The 12,645-nt window shown below is 40.3% G+C and overlaps 1 protein-coding gene across 9 annotated transcripts; it reads left to right on the top strand.

Moving 5' to 3' along the window:
- The first annotated feature begins 4,359 nt into the window (after positions 1-4,359).
- Positions 4,360-12,614, top strand: LOC121683681 (transient receptor potential cation channel subfamily V member 1-like). 9 transcript variants are annotated; one of them, XM_042063419.1, is made up of 17 exons: positions 4,365-4,586; positions 5,506-5,541; positions 6,102-6,281; positions 6,832-6,995; positions 7,308-7,460; positions 7,576-7,713; positions 9,022-9,320; positions 9,575-9,751; positions 9,885-10,040; positions 10,166-10,261; positions 10,397-10,467; positions 10,579-10,744; positions 10,835-10,901; positions 11,045-11,340; positions 11,684-11,805; positions 11,946-12,052; positions 12,216-12,614. In XM_042063419.1, exons 3-17 carry the CDS (start codon positions 6,106-6,108, stop codon positions 12,392-12,394), a joined length of 2,367 nt encoding a protein of 788 aa, XP_041919353.1. In that variant the 5' UTR covers positions 4,365-4,586; positions 5,506-5,541; positions 6,102-6,105; the 3' UTR covers positions 12,395-12,614. The 9 variants fall into 9 exon arrangements, with proteins under 9 accessions (XP_041919359.1, XP_041919361.1, XP_041919353.1 ...); XM_042063420.1 differs by having other exon boundaries at positions 5,509-5,541; XM_042063422.1 differs by having other exon boundaries at positions 4,366-4,586; positions 6,148-6,281.
- The last annotated feature ends 31 nt before the right edge of the window (positions 12,615-12,645 follow it).

Genomic DNA, 12,645 nt, shown 5'->3' on the forward strand with positions numbered 1-12,645 from the left:
TAACCCAACACATCTAACTTGCACTGACCACGCACTTCCTTTCTTCCCTCTTTTTACTAATATTTAAAGCAACACCAAAGAGTTTTTTGTACCTTAAAATAATGTTTCCAAAATCGTTTCAGTGGTTCATCAACTCGTAACAGGGTGAACGGCAATTCTGCATTCGCTTCGCGGCCCTCTATCGGCTATAACCGCACTATGTAAGTTTGCCAGATCGGGTAGCGGATCTGTAGTTCGATGGAATGAGACATAAGAAACTACAAATTTGACTTGCATCTGATGTCGCAATACATCGTACTTTTATAAGTCATGCAAAATATTCTACCTTTTCTGTGGACATAGTTATTTGCAAAGCCAGTGCTGGATAAACAAATAGCGTGCGTGCGACAGAGGGAAAGTTCTTTGGTGTTGCTTTAAACTTCCGCACTCTCATCCTCTGGTAGTAGAATGTAGTAGTGTTTATTGTTACATAATAACAATATATAAATGCTATTCCTCATTTTACGCCATTCCTGCCCTTTGGATACCCTTTAGATTAAAGTGTGTGCTAAATAGGACAACAGATGCAAAATAGTCATTTTGGATAATTTGGATAATTCTGGCGCATTTACATTTTTATGTTCATTTACTTAATTAATGTCCACTGTCCATGTCTAAATAAACCTTAAATAAATTAATAAATGTGGACTTAGTAGCAGAAAAGACAAATGTGGAAAGGTTACATAACTATGTGCAAGATTGTGTTTGTGTTTGCTGTTGTTTAACATTCTGATTACTTGTAGAAAGAAACCTTTTCCCATCCTGGTGGTTTGGGACCTCATTATTGAAAAAAAAAAAAAAAAAGAATATTTGAATAGTATATTTGGAATTTAATTAATTAGTTTGGGACTGAATCCCTGTAAGCCTGAAACTGAATCTAATATTTGGAAATTGAATTAATTTGCTCTGATACATAAATGATCCTCTCTGAAAATCTCACTCTCCACTTTCAGTTTGACACAGTTCAGTTTTAGAATGTGAAATTCAATTTCAGTCTACTGAGATGCAACATCTCGTGGGTGAGAAGAGCAACCTGGTGCTTGATTATCTCCTTATCATGGCATCTATCAGTGGGTGGGATATATTAGGCAGCAACTGATTTTTTCCCCTGAAAGTTAGAAGCAGGGAAAATGACCAAATGTATGAATTGAGTGACTTTGGCAAGGGTCAAATTGTGTTGGCTAGACAACCGGGTCAGAGCATCTCCAAAACCGTAGCTCTTACGGGGATGTTCCCGGTCTGCAGAAGTCGGTACCTATCAAAAATGGTCCAAGGAAGGAAAAATAGTGAACCAACAACAGGGTCATGGGCAGCCAAGGCTCACTGACACTCGACGGGAGCGAATATTGGTCAGTGTGGTCCAATCCAACAGACAGGCTATTGTTGCTGAAATTGCTGAAAAAAAAACTATAATGCTGGCTCTGATAGAAAGCTGTGAAAATACACAGGACCAGGAATCCTGATCGACTGGAACTGTGATCTGGACAAAGGATCGTCGCACTGCCATCCCAGATACAGCTTCACCCGTCTGGACATGAACACCTCTTTCAGCTCCATCACGTCAGGCTACAACTTCAGGTAGATCCTCCAGCCTGACTCAGGACAGGCTGTGTTTGTCTCCTCTAAGTCAGTACCGTGTTAACCTTGTGTGTCCTGTATGCTGTACATATTAACAGTTGGCCAGATTGCCTCTACAGATATGCCCGCTATTACAAGAATGCTGCTGGACAGACCTACAGGACTTTGTACAAGGTGTATGGAATTCGTTTTGACATCATGGTTCATGGAAAGGTATGACAATAATGTTTGTTGTTTTTCTGTCGTGACGCAGGGAATTCTGATCCAGATTGATCCCACTGGTTTACACTGGCTGGATAACCAGAAGAGGCCGGTAGTACCAGCAGTTACACTTTTGAACTAAGGCTACTCTCAATGCTTCAGTCACAAATAAAAGAGCCATTTCAGTAGAATGACCGCTCTTGAATCCAGACTGCTTAGGGTCTAGTAGGTTGTTCTGAGATGCTAATTCAGAAACTTGCTTAAACACCATTTCCTCATTCTCCTTTTACAAGAAGGGAGGACTATAGTTCTTTTTATCAGCTGAATTGAGTGTACTTTTCTTGAGCAAAGGTATAACCCTTGCTTGTTTGAAAGAAGAAGCAGCTTCTCCAGAAGAGAGATGAATTAATAACACAGAGCGCTCCTAACAACTAACCACTTACATTGATTTCCTCTAGGGTACTTTCATCTGTGATCTGGTTTTGCTTAGGATGACTGCAGAAAAAAAACTATAGAAAGAAAAAGTATGAGCATGTGAAGCATGAAAGGTACCATCCTATTTTTTCAGTGCTTTCAAACTGCAATCAATAGCACTTGTATTCTTTCTAAGCCCAAAGTATCAGTCACACATAAATTGTGAGAGATTTTTTTGTGGGCAGCTGTGGCTTCAGGCTTGTAACCGAAGGGTTACTGCTTCGATCCCTGACCAGTAGAAAAAATGTGGGTGGGGGAAGTGGTTGAGCACTGCTCTCCCATGCCCACATCCATGGCTGAGGTGCCCTTGAGCAAGGCAACGAACTAACCCCTAACTGCTCCCCGAGCGCCGCTGTAACAAGGCTCACTGCTCCGGGTTAGTGTGTGCTTCACCTCACTGTATGCTCTGTGTGTTCACTAATTCACAGAAGGGATAAATGCAGAGACCAAATTCCTTGTAAACACAAGTATACTTGGCCTAGAAACCTGATTTACATTTTACATTTACATTAACCAGAACAGAATTATTTAATTTTTTCTTGGTGTTTTATAATGTAGCATAACATTAGCCAAGCTTAGCCAATCTGCTATTATCAGCAAATCCACAGCAGCACGAATCATTTGTCACTGATATAATAATTTTATTGACACCAGTCTGTATTTGTTGTTGCTATGTTGTTTGTATTCAATTGAATTAGTGAGCATATGAAAATAAACAATATCCTGTGCTTTTCCTAGCGGTAACAGTTCACAAGATGGAGCTCAAAAAGAAGTCGTTGAAATAGAACAACTCACCAGTCAGAAAGATGTTACAAATGATGCAGAGGCCTGACTGAGAGTCCATTTCTTGGCCTGGTCTGACTGCTGGCCAGTTCTTAATGTCTATGCCTGAGCCCATTCACCATCATGTCTTTCGCTTTTTAAGGTCTACTGTATCACAGATGTGATACTCAATATCATGATGCAAAGTTACACAGCATAATTGGGCAATGGCCGGATGTTATGATGTTTTTCTATTAGTTTTTCATAGTATGATTGTGTAGTTGTTGTGCAGTGTTTGAAATTAAGTAGAAAAAACAATTGTGTGAATTTTGTTGTGCTGTATAGCAGACATTTAGTCTGTTTTCAAAGCCAAAAGTTTATTACATAACAATGTAATTTGTTTTCCAAATGGCCGGATGTCATGCTGAGGTTTTTCTGTTCGTTTTTCACCTTATTTTGGGGAAAAAATGAAAATTGTGTTGTTATGCTGTTAATGTTTGAAATTAAGTAAAAAGAAACAATTGTGTGAATTTTGGTGAGTGTGCTGTATCACTGTGATGGCCATACATTTAGTCTGTTTGACATGCCAAACAGCTTTGCTTTCAGACACTCTGGAAGTAGCTCTATCACTGAGAGACCCCTACTTTGTGCTACCTTCTAATAATTCACTTGGTGACCCATGATCAGAGGTGGGAAGTAGCTAAGTACAAATATTTCATTAATGTACTTAAGTAACGTTTTTAAGAATCTGTACTTGGGTGTTAACTTTTCTGACAACTTTCAAAATCAAATACATTGCTTTAGCAGAATGTGTATAGAAGAAAAACGTCTCAAATGGCATTTGCTTTTCCTTGTTAAAAAATCATGAAGAAAATGCAGGCCTAATAAGCCAATCCTGCCAGTGAGATTATCTCAAACAGAATGCTTGATTATCAGCAGATTCATCCTTGGCTTGGTAGAAAGCAGCAAGCTTGCCCGATTAATGGAACACTATAAGGACAGTGCAGTAGTTGTTAAGGAGTTACAATAGTTAAATTGGTATGAAAGATACAATGAAAGTTACAATAATAGGTATGAAAGTATAAAAATATATTCAGCGCTTATACTTATACTCAACGTTTACTTGAGTAAAGAAGTTGAGTCAGAATACTTTAACTTTAGTCTTTTTTGCAGTATTTCTACTTCTACTTGTATAAAAAGTGCAATTTTTGCACCTCTGCCCACTACAGCATATGAGTCAGGTCACCTATCGCCCTGCCAGGCCTGGTCTGGGGCTGTATCTAACAAGCTGTGCCCTCAAACACAGTGTAGTGGTCTCCAGGAACAGGGCTATGCAGCATGGGGACCTTTTGGCGGTCAGATAAGCAGCGCGCCGAAGAAATTCGCCTATCTATACTACCAGACCTGCGACCACCAGACTCCACTGGGAGGGTCCTGTAGAAAGTGCAGAACATCAAGAACAGAAGAGTTTGTTTACTTTGCTTAGTGAAGTCTTCTGGGGGACCAGCTTACCGAACTCAGGATAAATACAGGTATACCAACTTTAACATGTGTGGGTTTGTATGGATGAGAAATTATGTTGTTGACATAAAAGACTAATGACTAATATTTAAGATTGCTTAGCTTTATTGTGTACATTTCATTTGCAATTCTATTACAGACTGGTGAGTTGTTGGTAGATCCAGACTGGTTTAAATTGTAATGTTTAAATGGTCCAGATATGGATACCGGTATATCTATTTTTAATCATTTCCATTTGGTGTTTTTTTTTTTTACTTTATTGTAGTGCATTCCTATCCGGTCACATGCTATTATATGCTTTTTCCTGTTGTACTTCATTCTTTTACAGTTTTATATTATTTAATAATACAAAGAAACAGAAAAAAATACACATACACTGAAACACATACTTAAAAGTAATAAAATAAAACAAAATAGAATGGAAATGGCATTGATACGTGTGTGTGTGTGTGTGTGTGTGTGTGTGTGTGTGTGTGTGTGTGTGTGTGTGTGTGTGTGTGTGTGTGTGTAAAATATATATTTTTTCCTTTTTTATGTGGAAGCACAAATATCTTACATCAAGCCATTAAAACTGTTATTTTGTCTACTAGGTGTTTGTAATATATTTTGTTCCACTTTTCCAAGTTATTCCTAGCTATAAGCTTTTCCACTTCTACTTGTTCTATTGTGTGATACCATAAATGTAATTCTGGTGCTTTTGGTTGTTTCCATATCCTTGTTAGTTGATTCAGTGTGGTAAGACATACTGTAGTTTAATAAAGATATTTCGCTCATTTGCTTTTATCTTGCATTTTGTGTTAATACCCAAATTACTTTTAATTAATTTTGAATAATTTTTAATTAATTAATACCTAAATATTTTTTTTAATGTCAGGGATTCCACATCCTTATCTATGTGTATTTGCTTTATTTTCCCCATATTCTCTCCAGAAGCTCCTGCAGGAGAAAGTCTTCCATAAATATAAGGTGTAATAAAAAATCTCTGACTTATTTTCCAAGCAAATTCTCTCCAATGTTTTGAATGTGTTGTTTCAAAAATGTATTTTAAATAGTCTCTCTAGACCTCGCCTGAGATGTTTATGGATAACTCTTTTTCTCATTTTTCTTTTGCTTTACTCAAAGCAAACTGTTAGTTTTTGCAGTATTTTATAAACACCTGCACGTTTTCCATTATTTGTGCCTTTATTTCTGTTTTCTGCTAGATACTGTAGTAATTAATTTCTCATTTTCTCTTCTGGATTTTGTTTGATGTAACTCCTTACCTGTAGATATTTGAAGAAGTGTTTTTGCTCTAAACTATATCTAGAAACTAGGACTTCATATTGTGTTTGTGGTAAAAAAAAATGTGAAAATGAAATTAATCCCTTACTGGCCCAGCCTTGTAAAATCCTATCTGTTCTGTTTGGTATGAAGTCTGAGTCATGGATCATTTCTTTAAGTCGTAGGCCTACATTCTCACTTTGTTTGGTGGTTGTGTTATATTGTATACTGACTGAAACACTAATGACCTACTCATTTTTGTGTAGAGCTATGAGTGGCACTGTAATTCAGGAATTCTCTGAAACCATGCAGATGGACAGTGTGGAGCTGTGGGGATCCAGCGACAGTGACCTGGAGGTTGACAACAGACTGATTCCCTCTTTCGGCGTGCTGACCCAGGACACCGAGAGAGTTCCCATGGACACACACTACCAATCTGAGTTTGGGTAGGCCTAAACAGGCACTCACTCAACTGATCAATCAACATTGTTTAAAGGAGAATTCCGGCAATTTTTCACAATTTTTTTGATCTCTGTTTGTCAAGGTCTGAGTTGAGTACTGTCGGTACAAAAATAAAACCTAAAAACCGGCGTTTTTACCTAGTTCGAGTTGCTGCAGCCAACAGCTGAAATGCCAGGTAGCTACAGTGCTACACTCTGGGGGCATGGACATGAAGGCTGTTGGCTGCAGCAACTCGAGCTAGGTAGTTTGTTTTTGTACAGACAGTAGGCCTACTAAGTGACCTCTAGAAACAGAGCTCTATGTGAAAAACCGCCGGAATTCTGTTTTAAGAAGATCCTGTCTGATTCTTGAACTCACTACAGTGTACAGTGTAAAGCATGGCTTGATAATATAAAATACATATGGCTTCCTTAGTTGGTCCGTTTTTTGTTGCTGTATATTTCAAGATGTTTGATGACACCCTGCTTTTTTAAGTGATTCTGGTGACCACTTTACTAAGAGTAAATGAATTAACTTTTTTTTCCCCGACAATAGATTTCTGAGTGATATAGCAGTCCAAAACGATGATGTACCATACACGGTATTTACGATCCACACACTGTTTGATGCAGCAGCAGATGGAGATAAAAATAAACTGAAGGGGTTGCTGACCTACCTTAAGCACACCTCCAAATGCCTAACAGACTTGGAGTTCCGGGGTGAGCAGAGTAATCTCTCACATAAGATCACAGGCCTTACATTTACATTTATTCATTTAGCAGACGCTTGTGTCAATATGTCAATTATATTACAAGGGCCATTCTACTCAGAGAAACTCAAGGTTAAGTCCCTTGCTCAAGGGCACAACAGTGGAAGCCGGGAATTGAACCCACAACTTTTCTGGCTACTGCATGCTAACCCAGCCCCTTAGCCACTATGCTACCACTGTCTTACATGACTAGAAAAAAGTATGTCTATACCAAAAAATGTCACTTAATAATGAGTCATAACCCAGATTTGCCCTTTCTAAGATCCTACCAGTGGGAAAACAGTTCTCTTGAAGGCCCTCTTAAACCTAAGAAATGGGCAAAATGACACCGTTGAGTTGCTTCTGGCCATTGCAGAGGAAACTGGAGATCTGGATACTTTTGTCAATGCAGCATACAAAGACAGCTTCTATAAAGGTGACCCTGACCCTCTCTGACCCTACTGTAGGTCCATAACCTAATCTCTGACCAGCTGAAACACAGCTTCCTCTTACTGCAGAACTGCCAATGACCTGTGCTCCTGGTCCCACAGGACAGAGCGCCCTGCATATTGCCATTGAGAGGCGAAGCCTCCACTTTGTGAAGCTTCTTGTGCAGAAAGGGGCATACGTACAGGCCAAAGCCCATGGAAAATTCTTCCAGTTAAACACCAAACCTGGATTTTACTTTGGTGAGTAACTGAGCAACTGTTAGCTTACAGTTCATTTCCATTAAGCAGGGTTGTTAACCAAAAGGAATTTGTTTCAGAAGAACATGCACTTTTGTACTAGAACCATCTTAGTTGTGAAAGCATTCCAACCAGAAATCTTATTACCTCTCATTGTGTTATTACGATTGCCGCACTAGCAAAACAGCGGTCATATAGGTTTAGTCAGAGTTTTTTTTTCTTCAGTACATTTGTGTCAACAATTCCCGGGCCACTGAAAGACCGGGCTGCACGAAACTTGATGGGCATGTAGCCCCATAACGATGACACGGAACCATTGTTTTTTGTTTTGATCCACCGCCCACCTGCCACACCGGGCCCCCCAAAAGAAGGGTAGGCCGGACACAGTTTTCTGTGAATATCTTGAAAACCACAGGGCCCAGGATGACCAAATTATTTTTGTATGTTGTTCATTTGAGGTATAGCGGCACCTAGTTAAAAATGAAAATGCAGAAACGAGCCGAAACGAAACGAGGGGGCCATACAATAAATTAATTTATGTGTAGACAAATTTAGTTACTGTACACAAATCGGCCATCAGATGGTGGTGTTGAGCAAAGGGTTGCCGGATGTTGAAATGCAAAGGGTTGCAGGATGTTGAAATGTACACACACATACATACACACACACCACACAACACACACACACACACACACACACACACACACACACACACACACACACCAGGGTTGTGCAAAATTCGTATTGCAATTCTGCTTCCTGTTTGCTACCTCAATTGAAATGCAAGGGAAATTCAAGAATTGAATTGGAATTTAAGAGCCAGTTTCAATTCAATTCTGGAATTTTGCACAACCCTGACACACACACACACACAGACACACACACACATGCCACACAAACATGCCACACACAGGCACGCACACACCTACAATCACACACACACACACACACACACACACACACAGGTACACATACACACATGCCACACACAGACAAACACACACACACACAGACACACGCACACACACATATTCAGAGAAGAACACATATACACAGAAGCACAAATGCACACATTCATTTACATACACAACAGTTTCAAGAGTAAAGGGGATGGAGTAGGAGATGGAGACAAATTGACAAGCGTGATTTATTTTTGCGGAGAGAATGTGCAAGACTGGGCAGCGGTCATATTTTGTACTACTCTGCGGTACATCTAGTTTATGAAGTCATGAAAAGTAAAGGCTATAGTGTAGTTCATCATGATGCTCAGTTACTGTCTTATGCTGGACACTATATGACCTTTTTCCACAGGTGAACTTCCGCTATCATTGGCAGCTTGCACTAATCAACTGAACATTGTAGAATATCTATTGTGGAATCCCTACCAAAAGGCGGACATCACAGACAAGGACTCCCATGGAAACATAGTGCTTCATGCTCTGGTCACCATTGCAGACAACTCTCCTGAAAACACAGCCTTTGTCACAAAGATGTATGATGAGATTCTGCTAAGGGCAGGCAAGCTCTACCCTAGACTCAAACTGGAGGAAATTGAGAATAACCAAGGTCTGAATCCCATCAAACTGGCTGCCAAGACTGGCAAGATTGGGGTATGTTTCTGTTGTGATTGTATCCACCTTAAAACCGATGCCAACATAAGTACATACATTCACAACTATAGCCATTATTACACTCTAATTTATTGTATTCAAGATTAAATGTTTAATGTAATAATAAATAATACAGTTTATACACATTTTGAGATGGACATTGAAAATGAATATGGTTTGTGTTCCCATTGTCTACCCATGGCTCCTCTAAGTGAAGGCTGTTGTCGCCTAAGTGTCTTTGTTTCGCCTCACAGCTGTTCAGACACATGGTGAGACGGGAGTTCCTGGACGAGGAGAGCATTCACCTGTCGAGGAAGTTCACCGAGTGGGCGTACGGCCCCGTCTACTCCTCCCTCTACGACCTGGACTCCCTAGACACCTATGAGAAGAACTCCGTGTTGGAGATCATTGTCTATGACTGCGAAAACCCAGTGAGAGCACATTTACAGTTTATCCTGAGTCAGAGGCTGCATCATGTTGTCTGCTTTGTCTAACATATGCAGTTGTGGACTCTAGACATTAATGTCAACCACACACCATGATAAGTCATGTATTTAATTTCAGAACCGTCATGACATGCTTCAGATAGAGCCTCTACACAGTCTGTTGGAGGAGAAGTGGCATACTTTCGCACGGCCAATATTTTGGTTCAACTTTGTGGTCTATGTTGTTTATCTTGGAATATTCACCTCTGTGTCTTGTTTTAGAAAAGAGGGAAAGGTAGGATTTTAAAATGTGTAACTCAAATATCAGAATATAATTTCAGAAAAATATAATTTCAGACTATATTTAGGTACATTCTTCCATCGTTGCAATTGAACAGAGCTATTGTATTTCATTTTTAGCCACCATTTCCAATTGAGCATGAAACATCTGACTATTTTCGTCTTGGAGGAGAAATAATCAGCCTCCTTGGTGCTGTTTACTTTTTCTTCAGAGGGGTAGGTGAAAACATGCCAAACAGCATGAAAGGATTTAATCTGTGTTTGGTATTTAGCTGAACAAATGCATGCCTATGGGTTGGTTGTGATTATTGTTAATCAGAATGTCTCACATTGTTTTTCTTTTTCCTTTAGATATCAGACTTCAGGAGAAAGCGTCCAAAGCTAAAAACCTTACAGGTGGACGGATACAGTGAATTTCTTTTGTATGTTCCAAATCAAATGCATCAAGCTTTTATTTAAAGTAAAAATATCGCCTCTGAGCCTCAATCCCAAGACGTGCATCTGTGCTTCTCTCTCTCTCTCTCTGTCTCTAGTTTACTGCAGGCCGTGCTCCTGCTGATCTCTGCAGTGATGTATGCCAGCGGGTGTGCGGAGTATGTGGGCTGCCTGGTGATCTCCCTGGCTCTCAGCTGGGTCAACCTCCTCTACTTCTCCAGGGGCTCCAAGCACATGGGCATCTACAGTGTTATGATACAGAGGGTATTAGTGTATTTAAAACTCAACAATACATGCAAGTTGTTTGTAGTTGTTTGATTATAATGCTTATAATGTGCCCTTTTCCTTTTTTAGATGATCCTCAGTGACATTTCTCGCTTCCTTTTCGTATACATTGTCTTCCTTTTTGGATTTTCAACAGGTACCCTCTCTGATTACTTTATGGGTTTGCCTTGAATACAGCATGTAGGCCTATCTATATGGTCTCAAGGTAATGGGTAAACAAAGATGCACAGTTTACCAGAAAGCCCCTCCTCATACAGTATGCTCATCTCCTTTCTGTAGCGGTTGTGACTCTCATTGAAGAACCACCAGTGGCTCAAGAGATGGAGCTGGGTGCAGGGTGCCAGAGACACTCCTACAACAACATCTACTTCACCACCCTGGAGCTCTTCAAGTTCACTATCGGCATGGGCGACCTGGAGTTCACCGAGCAGTACCAGTACAAGCAGGTGTTCTTCATCCTGCTCATCTCCTACATCGTGCTCACCTACATCCTTCTACTCAACATGCTCATCGCACTCATGAACGAGACCGTGGAGAAGATATCCCGAGAGAGCGAAAGCCTATGGAAACTGCAGGTATGCTGCTCAGTCAGCTGTACCGGAATATTGGTGAAACACAGCTGGCTACTCCTCTTCAATTCTGTTTAGTCACCATTGTGTTATACAGAGATTTGAAAATTTCACTGACTTTTTTTCATCTCTGTCTTGCTATCAATTGGTCTAAAACTCAAAAGATCAACGAAACTATAAGGGAAGTGCTTAAATAGAGAAAGGAATGGTTCACCCAAAATTAAACCACCCAAAAATTCAAATCAGTTCAGAATATTAGTGCCCAGAAATAGCTTATCACATACTGCAGTCGTGCGGTTTATACTCGATGAGGCTAATACGCGGGAAATAACTATGTTCCTCTGGCCAGAGAGCCCTGACTATCCTGGACCTGGAGCGCAGCCTCCCTCGCTGGCTGAGGAAGAACCTGCGCTCTGGGGTTCTGAAGGAGCTGGGGGACAGACCAGGCAACGACATCCGCCGCTGTTTTAGGTGGGTGGAGGATATCAAAATTCATCATCCTGCAGCATTAACGTAGCCTATAGACATAATAAATGGCCATAATACTTTCTTTGAGTCTTCATGTACTGCATCATATAGAAAGGAAATGTTTGTTGTTGTCGTGTGTTCAGTTTGGAGGAGGTGAACTGGAGCAAGTGGCAGACAGACCTGGGCATCATCACTAAAGAAATTGGGAGCCGTGACATCGAGCCTACTCATCAAAAGAAACCACTCGGAGGTACTCCATACAACTTAATGGAAAAATAAAAAGGACAGAAATGATAATTTAACAATAAATAGATGTATTTATGACAATGACTTACACTCCAATACTGAGTAAAGGGGAATAATAACGCTGTGCTTGCAGAGAGGAGGTTGTCACACGTTGTTTCTGCGCTCAGAGGCGGCTTGGCTGCGCCTGCCAAAAGCCACGTGCACGAGGACAAGGGATCCTGAGGAGTCCATCCAACAGAGAGCCAGCAGTGGTGGGTCAGCCACATCTGATCTGGAGTCAGCTGCAAACAGGCCACAATCTGAGACGACCACGTCAGTGACCTATATGAGACTTTCACACATGTGAATGAGTTCAATTTATAGGAATTTTATGTACGGATTAATGTGCCAATTAAACGAGTCAAGGAATGCGATTATGATGGCCTTAAGTGGCTGTGTGCTAAGTGACACGCGATATACTTACTTCTTTTGGAAACACTGGAACAAACATTTGTATGTGTTTTAATTACTGTGGATAGTTATTTGTATGTCTAAGTATGTAACAGACAATAAATGCACCTGTAATCTCCCCTCTTTTATATCCACATATTTCAAGCA

The sequence above is a fragment of the Alosa sapidissima genome, chromosome 15 (genome assembly GCF_018492685.1).
Source record: "Alosa sapidissima isolate fAloSap1 chromosome 15, fAloSap1.pri, whole genome shotgun sequence".
Classification (NCBI taxonomy): Eukaryota; Metazoa; Chordata; class Actinopteri; order Clupeiformes; family Clupeidae; genus Alosa; species Alosa sapidissima.